Here is a 19433-nt window from a genome sequence, read left to right as displayed (position 1 = left end):
AATTATTTTTTGGAGCTTATTTCTGAGTGTGCAGACGAACCTTCTTAAACTGTTGGACACTTTTGTCTGGCACCTGCAACAAGTGACTTTGGATGTGTGCACCCTACCCAAAACAACCAATAGCCTACATTGTATTGTAACCCAGAATTACCTCACAGTGAACACCTTGATAGATTTTGGACGTTTCACCGAGATCATCTTCTTCAATAAAAATCGAAGGATGGATGCTCTGCTCTGCGTTGTGTTTTAACTAACTCCTTTGCAAAAAATAAAATAAGTCTTGACGTAGTAATTAAAAGGGTCAATCAAGTTGTAGTTTATTAGCAGTAAGAGGAGATTCAAATAAATAAAATAAATAAAACATAAAGTAAAAATGAGAATACAAAGTAAAGGACAAGATGTGACTAAGTGTCACCGAGTCCAAAAAAATGACAAAGTCTTTGCAAAATGAAAACTGCACAAGGGCAGCGTTTCTCTTACCAGGTTCGAGTATCCCTTCTCCAAGAATGACAAAATGGAAGACGAAGGCCAAAGACTTTATACCCCAAATTTGCCACGTCTCTCCACCATATCTTTCTTAAAAGAAGGACCCTCTACCTTAGTAACTTTCCACAGTGTGTTCCTTGAGCTGTTTACCAGTAACCTTGTGTTTATATTTAAGTTAAGCTGAACAAAGTGTCCAGAACCAAGGATGCAAGGATATGTCTTGAAAAAAACATACATAGAATGCAAGTGGCCTGGAGAAGGTAACTCTCCAATTCTCCCAGACTTGCACTAATTACCTTCCACTCCAACAACAGTTATAAATATGCCCAATAGTCGTAAATATACTCTATCTGATCAGGGCAACAGTGGTTGTAAATATGCCCACCAGTCGTAAATATGCTCTATCTGGGCAGGGCTCACCCAGGCCTCCCTTCTGCTTCCTCTTAACAGTATCGTTATAAGTCAACTTGTGGCATGCCCACGTGTACACAAGCCACATGCGTGTGCAGAAAGCACATTCTGAATACGCCAGAATTCTACATTCCACCCGCTTGATAATTTAAAACAACGTTTTATATTTTCACATATTAGAAAAAGGTCCACACCCTGAATGACTATATGCTGTTGGAAGTAGAGAAGATGAACAGGATATAATTGGTAAGACCATAACATAAGAATATAAAATCAAACAAAAATCAGTGTAAATATCTGTAAGAATTTTTAAACATGTAAAAGATCCAATAAATGAGTTAAATGAATCAGTTCAAACCTAAGGGAGTACAAGGAAACCGAGAAAGCACTGCCTTCAACACGAAACCCATGTCAAGACAGCCAACTATTTGTCTGTGCATTTTTTGTAATTTTGTAAATTTTGTAATTGGCAAGGGCAACACTGATAGGCTACTTCCAGGCATGCCAGCAAAGTACAGCTGAATTTGAATTTAAATGTAAACAAATGTAAGGACTGTAAACAACAGAAATCCTGACAGACATGCAAACATGTTTCAAATCTGATTGGCTGAGCAACAAGGGAGGTTTTCAAGTTTCTGGGGGTTCATAAAAAAGAGAAGACAAGCAGAGGGGATGCATCTTACTATGTCTGAGAACTGCTAGTTTCAGCCGTTGCCGAGCTCTGAGAGGAGCCTTTACATAGACACCTGCCTGGGATCAGCTATTGTTTGCAGTGATGGTGTACTGATATTGTTTGTCAGTTGTCGTTGTACTATGATGCATGCTGAGTGAATTTGTTGATTTTGTTACAGACGACAGATTTTTTTTTTCATCTTGGATTTTTTTCATCTTGAATGATTTGAGGAAACACGAGGCGACGGTTGGCTGAGTAGACAGTTTTTTTCTGAAAAACATCTAGATCTTATCAATTGGCGCTTGACTCATGAGAAGAGAGGAGGACAAGTAGCAGACCAGGCAGCCTTCTCCTCTACGGGGGAACACGACGTGACCCACCTGACCAAGCATCTGTCCTTACTCACTACTGCCAGACGCTGAGTTGAAGGGGGGACGCCCTGCCAACAAACACTTGCTGAGTATCCGGTAGGTCAGGCACGGCATACAGTTTATGTGACGGCTACTCAGTGTAACTGTAATTGGCATCAGACAGTAATTTTGTGTAAAAATGAATGTACATGTCTCAGAAATGAGTACAGCCCTCACATTTCTGCGTATTTTTAAGTATATATTTTCATGGGGAAAAATTTAAGAAATTTCACTTTGACACAATGGACAGCCAATGTGCAACTTGTACAGCTAATTCAATTTATTGTTCACTCAAAATAATTTCATAAGTTCTCAAAATGTAGCCAACCTCACAAAAGTGAGTACACCCTATATGTTAAAATTCCATAGAGGAAAACATGATCTGCTTCGGTAGTCACGGTACATGTTGACATGCATGCTTCTTTTGGTGAAATTCAGCTTTCCAATATTGAAATTATTAACAATTAACAACCCCAAAACATGTCAGTCCCACTACCATGCATGGTTTTAAAGACCGGTAACTTTTTTCTTTGTACAAATCACTTTTTACCACCATACATGCTTGACATCATCTAAAGCAGATTTGCTTATCTTGGTGTCATCAGACCACATCGCATGCTTCTAGCAGCCACTCTGTTTGTCTCTGATGAGGCCAAGATAAACAAATTTGCATTAGATTATGTCAATTAGCCTATGTATAGTGGTAAAAACTGATTTATCTTGAAAAGAATGGTCGTCGCACACTCAGAATTTCATGCAGTTACATTTAATAAGACCTTATTCCGAGTTCCGAGTGTGCATCGACCACTCTTTTCAAGTTGAGTCTAATTGACCGCCGTAGGCCTACGCACCTCACACGGTGTGCGTTTACTGAAACACGAAAAAGTGATTTATACAAAGAAAAGTGTCCGGTCTGTAAAATCAACCATGGTAGTTGGGCTGACATGGTTTGGGGCTGAATGAATGCCAACAACATTGGAAAGCTGAATTTCACATAAAGAAATATGCATGTCAACATGTACTGCGACTACTGAAGCACATCATGATACTCTCTGGATTTCAGTCAAATCTCACACACCTCTCTTTTAGTCAGATACAGACTCAAAATGGTTCAATGTAGGGCATGGACGAAACGCACACAGATGAGCTCCCTATTAAGTAAGGGTTAACGTTCAGCGAGAAGGTCGCTACCGTGGAATAGCAGCACAACAGAGAGAATCTTTAGACCCCGACGCGGAGCGGAAATGATTCACACATGGCGGGGACATTTCTTTAGGCCTATTTAATGTTAAGTCTATTATAGTTTTTAATGTCAAAAGATTGTTGCTGCGCAAAACAAAACAGTGCCGTTGTGGAACACCGCTAGGCAACAGCTAGGTAGCCAGGACAACAGGTGTTGTCTATCACAGCAGCTGATTAGAGTCTTGTTGAAAAGTTGCTTTAGCAGTGAAAAGTCTTGTTGCCATTGACAGCGGTCTGTTATAGACCAACCCGTCCGTTATCGAAAAATAACAGACGTGCGAACGTTGGGGAGCCCCGTTGAAATGAATGGAGCATTCGACCGATGACGTCACACCATATAATAATCACTTTTAATTTCGAGACGTTTCAGGCCCACACGGCCCATTCTCAGACACTCTCAAAGGGATTTTAACCTGGGGTGTACTCACTTTAGTGGGTACAAGTTTACTGTATGTTGATTTTTTTTCTTTTCGAGTGGGCAACAAAGTAAAGCAATAATGTAAGTTGTATAGGTTAGTGTTCATTGTGTCAAAGTGAAATTTCTTTATTGGTGTCCTATGAAAACATACTTAAAAATCTGCTGAAAAATGAGGGGTGTACTCACTTCTGTTACACACTGTCTATTTTTTGTACGTCATGCAGATTGTAGATTTGTTGCCCTAGGAAATTCTGTATCAAAAATGCTTTTTCCGGTTTAAGTACAGTACCACTAACAGGAAGCAGACTAGACTAAGCACTAAGCCTACACCACAGAATTACGTCATTATGGACTTGAAAAAAATAGCACAAGGCCTACTACAAAAATTGTTTATTGCACTGTTTTGCAAAATGCGGTAGAAACTAAGATGTTGCATTAGCCCTTGTTATTGCACACGACCATTAAGGGCAACTAGTCAAAATTGGCATACTGTTGGAGTTTTCTCTGTCCTTTTGAGCTCTCCTTTGGAGTTTCGGTGTCCCGGTGTGTAAAAATAATTATAATCGCTAGCAAAAACTTTGCTTCTCTTTCTGAGTTTCTGGTGACTCTGTTCCCTTCACTGAGCTCTCGCCAGTGAATTATGTGACATCTAGGTATTGGGAGGATACATCTTCAAGGTTGTCTCAGATATGAAGCGTAGAGGAGTTGTTCTCTGCACTGAACTGTGTGTGACCCCTGTAATTTTCCATTTTTGTGTTCCTCATTAAGAACGGCCATAGTGGAAAGGAGGGACAGAGAGCCCAAAAACGCTAAGCTTCCAGGCTTCTCAATCTCTCTGCTTTCGTAAAAGTCAATTGTATACCTCATCTGATTGTTGTGGTCTCACTGTATCGTTGAGTTTTTTGTGGTCTTTTTTACTTTATTTATGATAGGACAGTGAGGGTGGTGACAGGAAACGAGGGAGAGAGAGACAGGGAAGGGCCGGCAAAGGACCCGGGCCGGGACTCGAACCCCGGTCAGCCGCATGATAGACGAGTGCCCTTCCGTTTGGCCACGGCAGGGCCTCGTTGAGTTTTCTTAACAGGGTGTCTGGGTGTCTCGACCCTGGGATATGTGCAGCTGCTGTGGCTATAAATAGATTCAGGGCCGCACAGGAGATAAAGTGGAGTCGAGTAGAGTAGAGTAGAGTACTCTTATTAATCACAAAGGAAATTGGGTTGTCTGTCAGTTTATACAAATCCAACACATGCCACAAAGACCTAATACACATTATTGTACATTGCAACACATTTGATTATCGCAATTAGCCTTACAGCAGTTCACACACAAGTCTCTCTCTCTCTCTCTCTCTCTCTCTCTCTCTCTCTCTCTCTCTCTCTCTCTCTCTCTCTCTCAGACACATAAACACACATATGCTCACACACACACGCATACACACACACATACAGTATGCTCTCTCTCACACACACACACACACACATGCTCCCACACTCACACACACATGCTCACACCCTCACACCCTCACACACACACACACACACACACACACACACACACACACACACACACACACACACACACACACACACACACACACTATGTTTTTGTCTAAATTCTACATAACTGAACAAATTGAAGTGTTGAGCAAAAATGAAAGGTAATAGTGTATAGAAGCTACATTCAGGTTCTTGAGATTAAAGAAATGAACACATTCTAATATAGGATGAGGGTCCTAACTTTTGAATGCAACTTATTTCATGTTTTTTTTGGTGTGTGCTTCTAGTATAGGTTGATATGTAAGTTTTGGAACATTTCATATAGATTTTTCCATCTGGTGTTTTTTTTTACTTCTAGGACCCCCCCGAATACAAATCCACCTGTTTCCATTTTTTTCGTGAACATTTAGTGGCAAATTCAAGATGGCTGCCATTGTGTGTAGAAATTTCACCATTAATGCCGTTTTATAATTCCAGGGCAACATTGAATAGAAAACAAATTATTTTCAATGTTTTCCTTCATTTTTTGTGGCAAAATCCAAGATGGCTGACATAATTTATGGCGAAATTGGCATATTTAATATTTTGAAGTCAAGATGGAAGACATTTTGTTTAGCAAAATCAACATTAATGTTGCTTTCAGGTCTATAAATCAATAAATGATACTCTACTCTACTGTGACGCCATTCATTTGTGAATTCGAGCACAGAGGATTCCGTGCTGGTCCAAATTATTGTTCCAACAACCATTGCTATGAGTCGCTTCATGTACAGTAGGCCTACCTATTATGCAGTGCTACCTGTACAGTAATATGCACATTCACTGGATTGGCTGCCTATATCGAGGCAAAGGGCTACAAAGTTGCTTCAAGGTCGGCCTCAGCTTATCTGAAGGCTGTGAAACCGTATGTTCTATCCGGGATGTTGCATTCCTCCAATGCCAACAATCTTGCCATGCTCTCTGCTCATAGAACTGGGCTCTCTGGCATGACAGTCAGAGAATATCCTCAACTGTAGTGATGGGTCATACCCTGATATGGTCTTCCCTACTGTAAGCCCACTCATGTGCTTCACACGCTCTGAACGTCCCTCATATAATTCCCAACTTACTTAGGCCTATATCATCCATGGTGTCTAATATTATGCTTCACCCATCAGTAGCATCCATTGAGATCACGTCTCTGTGGGTCTGTTGTGGCTCATCCGGTTGGCATGCCTATGTTGGCCTCATAGCAAGTCATCCCAATTCTGAAGCCATGTGTAGTGAAGAAGAGGAGAGTGGGCTCACACAACTTGGAACCAAGGCCTTCTGTTATTTGAACCCAAACCTAAAGTACTACCATATGTCATGACTCAAGGGGGCTTGGCTGTCCTCCCTGCTGGTTCCTTGGTCTGTCCTCTGTGTTTCAGGTGCAAGATTGTCAGGTGCGCTGACTGCTGATTGCCACACTATCATACACTGACCTTTGTGAGACCTTTGGCATCATGAGGATCCGTATAAGTGGCACAAGTGTGAATCTTTTATGAAAATAATTGACATAAAAATGAAAAGAAACTGGCTCCCTCAATGATGCTGCACATCATGAAGGTGGTCCTCTTGCCCATAATTTTTTTTACAGTTGTTCAATGAAATGAATTAATAGGATTTTCTTTTACTTTCTGATCAGTCTAGAGAATTTAGTTGGAGGCAACAGGCCAACTTTTTGCAACTAGCCAATTGCTAGCCGACATGTGCGCACAAGATTTACAGTGTGTCAACCCAAATTCCAGATGCTCTTCCTATGAGACGAAACATTTAATGTAATGACAGTTATGTGCCTATCAAAATATTACCAATAGGCGTACAAAATAACACAATAGCTTAATAAACCTGAAAATACCAAATGTTCATATTTTGCTACAATGTTGACCATCTTGGATTTTGCTTCTAAAAATTGGAAACAGATTGTTTTTCAGAGGGGTCCTAGAAATATAAAACACAAATTATCAAAGGGGCCAGCTCAGATTTGGGATGAGACACATCAGCTGGCCATATAGAGAGGTAAGCTTACGCAATCGTTTTATAGATGTCATGTTGAATTTTTATACATTTTAAATGATTTTTGAAAAAGTTCATGTAATGACTGACTGAACGGTCCTGTATACATCAAGAATATTAAAAATACAAGAAAAAAACACTGACTTTAGAGACCTCAAAACACCAAACATGTCATTTTTGCTATATGTTATGTCAGCCATCTTGGATTTTGGTTCTAAAAATGAAGGGGGGAAATAGAATCAGGTAGTTTTGTATTCATGGGGTCCAAGAGATGCTAAAAAACACCAATTCCAAAAATGTATATGACATGTTTCCTTCCATTACATTCAATTGTGTTAGAATCTGACTGCATATCCGCCATCTTGGATTTTGGGCGTTTCCACTTCGGGAAAAAAATGGAAAAAACACAATTTGGAAAAATCTATATGAAATGTTCCTAAACCTCTTTTTTCTGACATATCCACCTGCACTATTCGGATGCTGAGATATTTCGGAGATTTAGATATAGATTAGATATTTCGGATATTTCGGAGGGTACCTTTTCCAAAAAAGGCATAGTCATATAGCAGGTGTTTTTAGCAGGTGCTTCCTGGTTAAAATAAAAAGGTCCCACACTCCTTGGTGGAGTTAAAGGGACACTGTGTGAGATTTTCAGTTGTTTATTTACAGAATTCATGCTGCCAATTCACTAATGTTACCTTTTTCATGAATACTTACCATCAGCATCAAATTCTAAGTATTCATTATGACTGGAAAAATGGCACTTTTCATGGTCCTACATGGTCCGCCATTTTGAATTTCCAAATATAGCCATTTTTAGCTGCAAAAACGACTGTACTTGGACTATACTAGAAAGTATTTGTTTAATACTTAGTAAACGTTCATGTAAAGATCAAATTTGGCAATAGGCAGCCCAATTTCAATAAGCAGCATAGTTGCAGTACCTTTTTTGACCATTTCCTGCACAGTGTCCCTTTAAAGAATGTCAGAGCAGGGGTGTCAAACATAATATAAGGCCCGGGGGCCCAATACGACCCGCCAGATGGTTCAATCCAGCTCCAGAATTGTAAAGAAAATAAAACTAAGAAGGATATGCATTATTAGGTCAATCACGTATGTATTGTTATACTTCCAAAACTAAAAAAATACTTGTAACTACCGAACGCACAAGCACACAATAGTTTTAGGACACAGAGACACACAGACTTACACAAGCACACACACACACACAGTACACACACATTCTCAAACATTCAAAGTGGGGGCTGAAAACATTCCGGACACACTCGAGCACACAGACACACGCAGATAAGAACACATGCTCTCTTCCCTCACACTCTGAAACTTCACAATGTACTTAACTTCCCTTTAATTTTTATCCTGTGTGAGACCATACTCTGTCATTCAACACAAAGCATCCTGTTTACCAACAACTCTTCTGATAACTTTTTACTAGATTCCACATATTCAGTGAAATTACTCATATATGCACCGTTAGGACTTTTGTTAGGACACGGTTAGTCTTTTGACCCATATACAGGTCTCAGAAAGTTTACAAAAAGTGTCTAACTGTCTGTAGGCCTACTGTTTCTTTGGTGATTGTGAGCCAGATGCCATGAGACCAGCCATACGGAGGGCAACTCTCATCCTCATTTAGCAGCATGGAGACCTAATATCAAAAGCAATAGACCCACAGTGGGTGTCACCCACTACCTGTCATAATTTGATGACATCACATGAATGTAATTGTGCAAAAAATAATGACTGTAATAACAATTGTTTCTGCCCTTTTCCCCCACTGCCTTGCCATGAGAACACACCATATGTCTCCTCACCTTGAACAGGTTGATACTATGTGTTTATATTTGGGTTACTTTATCTAAAAAGCAGAGTCGTGTCATGTCATGTGAATAGTGCAGGTGTCCCCTCACCTTCCATAAGAAAGGGTCTACTATATAAGTAGCATAACAGAGAGAGGCAGGACTCAGACTGAACATTTGAAGGAGTATACTTGAAAGATGAAGACATGGCGAGCTCTTTGTGAGTTTTATATTGTATTGCTCGTATTTTGTATGTTATCATATTTAATGTTGAAAATGGCAGGTGTCTCTAATTGGGTTGTCTTCCTATGCTATGCTATCTGCCAAACACAAGACACTTTGGTCAGCGACGTCTACCAAGTATTAAGAATTGTGTTGGAAAAACAAGACAAGACAACTGCAACTGCCATCATTGCTAGATTCGTGAAAAAAGTTCAAGGTTAAGTTAGAAAAAGATAACATTTGTGAATGGGCAGCATGAATTCTGGAAATAAACAACTAAAAATCGTACACAGTGCACCTTTAAGGTTTGACAGGGTCACTGCACAAACATACAACAGAGCCATAACCTCAAGGCTAATTATCATAGTCCCTGGACAAGAATTGATGTTAAGTTTAAAAATTGTGATTAGAAGTAATAATGATATTACAATATGAAAACAACAAAACAAGCTATGATGGTACTAAAGAAACAAAATAAACAGCATGAAACAAAACTAAAAACATGATATACAAGTAAATTCAAAGACACAAAATCATAGAATACAATGTCTACAACCCTTCTCTATTTGTTTAATCTCTAATTTAAGAGTGCTGAGTGTGAGTGTGATACAAAGCAGTTGTCACCAACAGTATTGCTGTTAAAGTTCCTCTTTCTAAACGTGTTACCCTAATGAACTACACAGAGAGAAAACTGGAGGAATTATTGCCCTAAATAAAAATAAGCAAGATAATTATATTTTTCAATAATATAGACCAGAGCCAAATCCATGATTGAAAAGTTTCTACAATGTCATGAAGGATGCTGATTGACTGAAGAGGAGAGGGAAATGACTCCTATAGCAAGGGCATATGAAATCCTCAAGTAGAAGTTGCCCTCAAGCCCTCAAGCAGAAGTGGTTTTGGGAGCGCTACTAGGGGCATCTCTAGACACTTTTGATATGACTGGACCTGATTGACAAGTCCACCCTCTGAGGGGGTCAAAGGTTACTATTTTACGTACAAATTCTACGACAGTTCTTAAGAGAAAATGTGCCTTTAAGGTTGACACAAGTTGTAATAGAGTTGTAATAGAGTAGATTTAGGTTGTGTGTGTGTGTGTGTGTGTGTGAGTGCGTGCGTGTGGGTGTGTATTGTACATGTCTATATCGGTATGTTTAAAACTGCACGTTTGAGTGTGTGTTGTGAGTGAATGTAATGTGTCAGAGAAAAAAATAGTTAATTCATGTATGAGTTAGTGTGTGTGTGTGTGTGTGTGTGTGTGTGTGTGAGAGAGAGAGATAGAGAGAGATTATTGTCTATGTCTTATTGTAGTTAAACTGCACATTGCAGACTGTTCAAACTCAATGTCAAACTTCTGTGCTAACCCTGTTACATAGATTTTTGACAATGAAGTACACTTGACTTGACTTGAGAAGAGCATCCCATCTAACATGAGTGTCCCCCACTCGACACTCAACCCAAAATGCTATTGCTAATTCTTTTTTGGGTAGGGTGTCAGGTGGGGTAACACAGAGGTGGGGTAATCTCCTCTCTAACAGTACACTATTACCACTTTCCTACTACTCATTTTAACCTTTAGGCCTACATCACATTATCTCTGAAATGACTCAAGAACTAAACATCAAAATGTCAGGTGTTTTTTGTGACATTGCACGCTAGGTTTGGACAAGATATTAACCATTTTAAAATATCGCTTTTTTACGTTTTTGAGCTGTGGGAGTTTCAGTGGTGATGATGAATGGCAGTAGTTAACAAACCTAGACTAAGCAGAATACATCAGAATAGCAAAAGTGCTCATTGTTGCAAAAAACTATCAAAAAAAATAGGCCGTCTGTGTCTTTGCTGACATGAAGAAAACATGCAAGCTCTTGTTGTAGATTTCAGGTGATGCTTAAAGGCAAAAAACATAATAAAAGAAATAAGCAGGCCTATGTGTTGAATGAGGTTGTGGCTCTGAGAGGCCTAAAGGAAACTTCTATTTGTGGTTTCGAGCAGGCCCTGGGCCACTCACGCAGCTGAGAGCTGTGGTTACCTTCAGGACTGGGTGCTCATAGCAAACATTCCAGAGTACCCGAGCTGAGGCAGGGAGAAAATACGGGTGACTCTATTAGCCTCAGACAACGCCACCAACTAAAGAATCCGGAGTATTAGTGTATCTTGACCCCTGTGGGTCCACAAAACATCAAGGACTAATAGAGTGATAGTTAGTTCACTATTAGTAGTAGTAATACAGGGAAAGAGGATCACAAAACCATATGCAACTGCATATACACAAGGCATGTGCACACACTTACACACACTCAGAATGTATTGTATTTCACCTACACAGAATTCCACCAATATAAATCTGTCCAAAGGTACGATCAGGGAAGCTGACAAGAGGGGACAAAGAGAACAGTTGCCCCGGGCCCTGGGAGAAAGGAGGGCAGAATTGGGTCCTCACCACATTGCATGTATTGGGTGAGGGGGCCCGTTCAGATAACTTTGTCCCAGGCCCAGCCAAAATCTGGTAACGGCCTTGGGTACGGTACGCAGAAGGCAACACGGGTGCCGGTCCATATTTGGTGCCGGTTCATGTATAGTTTTTGTGGATTGTATGTTGTTGGAGTGTGCCGGTATGTGCAAATGTTCAAATGTTACCATGACTTTGTATGCCACGTACCAGGAGTAAAGGCCTAACTCGAGGGGAAGCAATACCACTTATGGTTGCATATTTTTTCATGCTAAACATAGGGCAGAAATCCTCCATTGTAAACTTCCTTAAATGGCCCAAGACGTCATAGTGTGGGGGGTGCCTAGGGTATATAATGTGGCGCTTTGCCAACTGGACTCCAGATCACTTTGTGAACGGTACCTCACGTATCTGAAGCAAGCTGTTCTCGGGTTGGCCAACTCTTCACTCTTGGTACGCTGGTGGCTGTTAGCAAGAACTTTGAAGACAATAAACGCAACAACAACGACTGCTGAAAAACACTGTGTGAGCTGAAATTCTTCCAAAACGAGACGACAGGACCAGGCCTTGCGCCGCCCAGAACCGGGGGCCCGAGGGGCTCGAATTTCGGCAGAAATCCACTTCACTCTTAAAGCAGTAACAGGTGGCAGGGGAAACCTGGCGATGCGTATAATGACATATGCAAACATGAAGTGGATAGTGCGCAAACAAAAAAACCTGGCTGAGAGCCAAAGAGGCCCGCACGCACGCAGTAGGTGGATCCAAGTAAACATTTCTAGTGTAAAATCCAAGTACAATGTAGTGAGGGGAGCTTCAGTTGCACACACACACACACACACACACACACACAGCCAACCATATTTACTGATGCATACAAGCTCAGAGACACACACACACAGTCAGACACAGACACACATACCCACACACAAGTGCAACAAATGAGGGGATATACAAAGTGTACCTATGGGAATCCCTTCTGTGAAACAGTATTGTGTGGAACTGATACTGCTTCAGATACTGTTTCACTACTGCCAAGGCATACTCCATAGTGTTAGGCTCGTTGGTCACACCTCTCCTTCAACTGAGTGTCTCTATTGTTTCTCTCCACAGAAGACACCCCACGCACTAATGGTGACACGCCGAGTCGCCTCTTCCACCTGACGGACCGTACATGAAGTTGAAGATAGAGCGACTTCAAGTTGAAGTGGAAGAGATCATGTAAGTATATTTGATATACTGTATACATGCTGTGTGTTGGATTCTGCCTCTAGTCAGTCCAGGCATGTTCTTTTATTTGGTCAAAACAGGTTAAGAGACCATTGTAAACTTTAAAAAAGAGGGTTTTTTTTCTCTCAGGAATGCAATTGGTGGTTATTTGCACAAACATATCTACTATTTTGAAAGTGGCAATGTTCACTAAAAGATCTATAATTAATGGAAATCCCGTTGTTGGACAGGTTGTTGGTTATGAATTGGTTCAAGAGTTTGGTCTGGCTGTTTTGTCTCCCTGTGTGGGGTTTCTGTGTCTGGATTTTGACCTTGGCTGATGTGCAGCAGCTACAGTGTCTACAAAAGATAAAGTCAGGGACAGGGAAAAAGATAAAGAAGGAAACCAGAGTGAAAAAAATGGCAGACGAGGAAGAAAAAGTATTCTTAACATATTTGACAATAGAATACTTTTTTGCCTGCATAGAGCAGCGTTACAGCAGCTGCTTTTGGGGCAGTGTTGCCAGATTGGGTGGTTACCCGCCAAATTGGGGTACTTGGGATGGCTGTCTGCGGGTAAAAAGGGGAAAAATTGGCCATTTGCCATTTTTTTCTGCAGTTTTGTGCCCAGAGAAATCAATGCAATTTGTTTTTAAATTTGGCCCAATTAGGGATGCAAACGATTAATCGATTAAAAAACATTAATCGCAATTAATTGACAATTCAACTGACAAGAGACCCAGGTGAAATGGGCATGTGAAGAGTGTGTGTAAAGAGGACTGTGAATAGTGGGAATATTTCCCACTTTGGATTAAAGAATTGAAATAGAATTAATTTAAATGTGGTATTTTATCTCTTAGATTTAGTAGTTTTTAGTAGAAACATTGAGATTTCGGGGGGAAAATGCCGCTTATCAATTAATGGTAAGCCGATCGATAAGGCTATCAACTAATGATGAATGAATTAATCGATAATTTGGGTGGAATTTAGCATTTTGGCTTTTTTTGAGAACCTTTGGGGCAGGATTTGGTCAGACACATCTGGCAACACTGGTGACCTGAGGTGGTTTCATAGCACAGAAGTACAGGAAGGTAATGTGACATGTTTAAATATGTCTAAAATTACAAACACAAGAATCAATCATTAATTTAGCCGAACCATTCTTATACATTTCTATAAATACTACCCCACACTATCCAAGTTTTAGGTCTGCCTATGATATTCCAATCTGGTGAATGATGCATGGCGATGCCATATGTCAACAAATACATTTTACCATTTTACAAAGAAACTAGGCCTATGTTGTAATGAAACAATAGGCATTGCATAATTACAACATGGTGTCACATTACCGGTACATACCATACACCTTACAGCATGGTGTATCATTTTAGTGTTTTCTTTCAGATACTGCTTTTTTTTATTGGATGTTTTTTTTTTCCACACTACCGGTAAATAGTAAGCCTACCTTGATTCTGAAAGCCTTCAGGTGACAACCTTTGTGCAGCAGTCATACAGAGGATACTAAAGGAGGTTGTAGAAGTTTTTTATTTATTTATTCTTTTTTATTTAGCCTATTTATTTGTAGATATATTTACCCTTTCTAAAAATCACATTTTTAAGGGGGCTCTGATAGGCAGAAACGGATACATTGGTGTTATGAGGGAGCAATAAAATATGAATGCAGAAATGGGCCTTATGGTAAAAGCAATGTAAAGAGAGTGCGAAGATCTTCACTTGAAGGACAACACCGGAGCAGCACAGATGTAATTCTTTGTGTTTTTTATTCAAGTGCACAACATGACTAACGTTTCGATAGTGTTAGACCATCTTCATCATGGACTCTGATGAAGATGGTCTAACCATCGAAACGTTAGTCATGTTGTGCACTTGAATAAAAAACTCAAAGAATTACATCTGTGCTGCTCCGGTGTTGTCCTTCAAGTGAAGATTTCCTGTCTCTCTACCGTTGATGCACCAGATGATAAAGCAAAAGCGCGAGGAACTACCCTTTTGTTTGAAGAGTGCGAAGATCGTTGCAGCCGTGGGTTAGGGGCCTCTGTCTGCCCAGGTAGCACCTATTTGTATCATTTTTTGACAGTTTTCAACAACAGAGTTTTCAGCAATGGAATTTTGCTTCAAATGTGCCATAGCCTACTTGGCTTTTAAAGTGAATGACTTAAAATGGCAGTATACATATTTTTTTTAACTTAAAAGCGACTCATAACTAAGAAGCATATTTTGCTTTTTTCCTCTCCCCTAGTGAACAGTAGCTGAGAGCTCCACCACAAGGAGTGACGCCTTACATCAACGACCAAAGATCTGGACCAGGAACAGGCGACAGGACTGAGTTCTCCTCAAGACCTTTGGCTGTGCCCACTCAACACGGATCAGGAGTTTGACACCAGGACGCTCAAAAATTCAAACTTCATGTAGACATGTTTACCCCAGTCAATTATCCAAAGCCCTTTCACCTGGACAACATAAAGGCTATAGTGGTTGTAGCTCCAGGCACCGTCACCGACCGCGTCTGGAGAGGCTATGAGAGCAGCAATGCTTGGTATGCCCGTCTGGGATACCAGACAGAGAACCCGGCCAAGCTGCTCCAGTGGGAGGTGTACGAACTGGGAGATTGCTGCCTGTGTGGCATTGCCTCTGCCACGGTGTACTGGAGAGGTCCCAGGACCGAAAAGACAGCAATAATTCCACAGTCTGTTCACACTCGTAAGGATAAAACCGTCATTGGCCCGAGGGAAGGCCCAAGCGAGTGTAGGGTGCTTCTCTGTCGGACATGTTACATGAACTACGGGGCAAGGTTAGCCATTGCTACCTATCCCCCTATGGACAAAACTTCCTGTGTCAAGTGTGAGTGCAAATGGGATGGTGAGGTGCTCCACAAATGCCCTGACCACTTGGATGTTGTAGTGCAATGCGGCCACCATGTGAACCGCGGCGAAGGGAGTTTGCTTGCGGCTCCCGAGCAGGTCACACCATTAACTATCAAAAGAGAGAACTCCCATGACAGTTTAGAAGACTTGAATCCTTCACCTAAGACAGAGCTAGATGCCCTTATTGAGGCGTCGTTCCCCATCCCTGATGCTTCTAGGCCAAACATCAAACTGTATTCTAGAGCCCCTGAGAAGGTGAGGCTGGCTGACACCCCATCCAGGGCTAACGTAATAACAGAAGAGAGCTGCAAAGGAAAGGTCATTGACATGTCAGTCCAGGATGTAGTGAAGGCTATGATGCGTGCAAGGTCATGCATCAGCCAGCGGGCCAAGGCTCAACCGTTTACGAGTGGCTACTCGTCCAAAAGATTTTATGACTGGTACACCAACTGTACTCCTTGCAAAAATTTAGCCAAAGAGGGGGAAGTCCTAACTTGGGAGGTCTTAGCTGCACCCATACCAATGCTGCCCAAATCTACTGGGGAGGGAAACACGTCAGGGTCTACAAAAGACAACTTGGGAATGATCAGTGTGTTCTCATGGGTGAAGATTCAAATCCACCTTGATTTAAACATCAACGGGGCAGTGAAGGCAATGGCGGTCAGTTTTAGTCACGTCAACAACACCGCTGACCAGCTGACTAACCGTTTTGAAACAGAACAGGGTTACAGTCTTAGCCCAGAAATTAGCACTGCAGACTTGCCGTCTGGCGACGTCAGAGCTGAAAAGCAGACAGAAAGCCCAGTAGTCAGCAAAGCACAGAAGAGAAAGTCAAACGCTGTGACACAAACAGCCCAGACCCCGACCTCGAACCTTGGTGAGAGTTCAGAAAGTGATGGACCCCCTACAAAGGTGGCTCATACTGCAGAGGTATGGGCTAAGCCCAGAGGGTCAACAGGTACAGGCAGTGCCAGTGGTCCTCAGATGAAAGGAGATGTAGAAAAGAAAGAAAGCACTGAAAGACCAACAGCCCATGTGCAGACCTCAGACCGTGGGAAGAGTTTAGAAAGAGATGAACCCCCTGCAAAGGTGGCTCGCACTGCAGAGGCACCAGCTAAGCCGAAAGAGTCAACATGTGCACGCAGTGCCAGTGGAACTCAGACCACAGGAGACGTAGTAAACCAAGAAAGAGCTAACAAACACACAGACCAGAAGCAGACCTCAGACCGTGGGAAGAGTTTAGAAGGAGATGAACCCCCTGCAAAGGTGGCTCGCACTTCAGAGGCACCAGCTAAGCCGAAAGGGTCAACAGGTGCAGGCAGTGCCAGTGGAACTCAGACCACAGGAGACGTAGTAAACCAAGAAAGAGCTAACAAACACACAGACCAGAAGCAGACCTCGGACCGTGGGAAGAGTTTGGAAAGAGATGAACCTCCTGCAAAGGCATGGACTAAGCCAGGCTGGTCAGGGTCTTTCAAGAAGGAGGCCACCGTTCAACTATACGATGAGGATGGTCGGAGGTTCCAGCACGAAGAATTATTTAACCCCAAGGTCTGGCAGAGCATTGCCATTGTTCGCCATGGTCGTATTCCTCGTCATGATCCATTCATGGCTTGGGATGGACACTACTTGACCCGGATAATGGCAGAATCCACATTATTGGCCGTCTCCTCTATCAAGGTTCGCCCAGGGCTGCTGAGGAGGCGGAGTCCAGTGGAGGGTGCAAGGGAGGAAGCTCAGGTGGCCCTGTACCAAAACAACGATTTCACTTGGGCTGTGATCTCTGCTTTGGGGACAAGTGAGAGAACCAAACACCCATGGAGCCCTCCACTGATTGCTGCAATATTATCTGTGCCTAGCCACCCGAGACAATGGCAATTGTTCAAGGGGGTTAAAGAAAGAGCGGACCATCCCTGTTATATTAGATCTTCTGCCGGTGACTTCCCAAGAGAGGGTGAAAAAGGCCAAGAGCCATGGCATGGAAACTTCAGAAACAACTATCGGATTCAGCCTTGGCATACTGGGCACTTGCAGAGACATACCCCTTAAGTGAGTGGCAATTAGTCCTTGCCCCATGCCAGTGCAACCAAAGCCAGGGAGGGAGGGAGAATACGTAGCCCCTCTGTTTGTGCACTACCAAGAGATACAGTACACGAGTGCTGACCTAGCACCTGAAACATGGGTGCTTGTGACTCACCTACTGTCCAATAGTGTTGCCAGATGTGTCTGATCAAATCCCGTTCAAAAGGTGCTTAAAACACGGCAAGAAGTGCTAAATTCCGCCCAATTGCAACAAATTGCATTGATTTCTATGGGCTGCAGAAAAAACACCAAATGGCCGATTTTTCCCGTTTTTACCCGCAGACAGCCATCCCAAGCAGCCCAATTGGGCGGGTAACCACCCAATCTGGCAACACTGCTGTCCAACCTCCCAACTTCCATTTTCTCACTTGATCACTGAACAAATCCCCGCAAAGCTTGCCTGGAATGAGACAATCAACCTCTCACCAATCAAATGACATCTGACCTGTCAGAGACTACAGGTGCTGTAATTCCACAAAGGACTTACTGTATTTTTAAAAACTTTTGTTCACTTGGTATTACTAGAAAAATAATTTTCAATTGTCCGGTTTAAACAAAGTCTGAATGGGCCTGACTTAAAGGAACAGTCCACCGATTTCCAATAATAAAGTATGTTCATCTCTGACCTGTGATGAGTACATCCTAACCTGTCTCGTCATCGGATGCAGCCCCAGTCAGCAACGCGCGCACCACCAACTCGTTAGCATTAGCTTGGCTCAGCTTTGCCTTGGGGAGCATCGGGTGGGAGTTAGAAGTTACCAAATTGTTCCACATTTTCCCTATTTAAACAGCCTTGCATGACTAGTTAACCGGTCCAAAAGCAGTTGCACCAAATGAAACATGGGGATTTTCTCTCTAAAGAAAGGCGTAGTAACACATTCGGAGCACTCCGACTTCGATGCATTGATATCTTCACCCCTCCCCCCTCCCCCCCAGCCCCCTCCCCCTCTCCCTTCGTGCGAGAGGACTAGTGAGTGACCAATGAATGAAGATATCAGTGTGCCGAAGTCGAAGTGCTCTGAATGTGTCACTATGCCTTTAATTATAATGCCATTCTTTATCTAGATAGAAAACCACTACATTTAATTTAGTGCAACTTCTTCTGGATCAGTTAACTAGTCATGCAAGGGTGTTTAAATAGGGATCACTTGGAACAATTTGGTCGCTTCTAACTTTTAGCACCCAATGCTCCCCAAGTCAAAGCTGAGCCAACGAGTTGGTGCACACGGTGCGTGCGTTGCTGTCTGGGGTCTGCAGATGAGACAGATCGGGATGAACTCATCACAGGTCAGAGAAGAACAGACTTTATTACTGAAACATGGCAGACTGTTCCTTTAAAGTCTGGTCGGGAATATCTGAGGCACAAAAAATGTATATGACTCTACTACGTTGGGACAGTACCCTTTTGTGCAACAATTACTGTACGTACGTGTATATATCTACCAAAGGAGACTTTTTTACTATGTACTGCAAAGGTATAACATGATATCATGAAGTATACTGTATATCCTGTACTGTTTTATGTACAAAGGCCGAAAGGAAGTGTTTTGTACCTGGCATATATGGCTACAGTATCTTTGTATCTGTGGG

At 42.0% G+C, this 19433-nt stretch overlaps 1 protein-coding gene across 1 annotated transcript; it reads left to right on the top strand.

Moving 5' to 3' along the window:
* Window positions 1-1611: 1611 nt before the first annotated feature.
* Window positions 1612-18773, top strand: LOC134468468 (uncharacterized). The gene is made up of 3 exons (XM_063222386.1): window positions 1612-2037; window positions 12778-12885; window positions 15137-18773. The coding sequence occupies exon 3, from the start codon at window positions 15312-15314 to the stop codon at window positions 17808-17810; it is 2499 nt and encodes an 832-aa protein (XP_063078456.1). The 5' UTR covers window positions 1612-2037; window positions 12778-12885; window positions 15137-15311; the 3' UTR covers window positions 17811-18773.
* The last annotated feature ends 660 nt before the right edge of the window (window positions 18774-19433 follow it).

This window comes from Engraulis encrasicolus, chromosome 18 (assembly GCF_034702125.1).
Source record: "Engraulis encrasicolus isolate BLACKSEA-1 chromosome 18, IST_EnEncr_1.0, whole genome shotgun sequence".
In the NCBI taxonomy this organism is placed as follows: domain Eukaryota; kingdom Metazoa; phylum Chordata; class Actinopteri; order Clupeiformes; family Engraulidae; genus Engraulis; species Engraulis encrasicolus.
This window is presented reverse-complemented; position numbering and strand designations above follow the sequence as displayed.

Coding starts and splice junctions, on each gene's coding strand:
- LOC134468468 (XM_063222386.1), top strand. CDS start 15,312: ATGTTTACCCCAGTCAATTATCCAAAGCCCTTTCACCTGGACAACATA.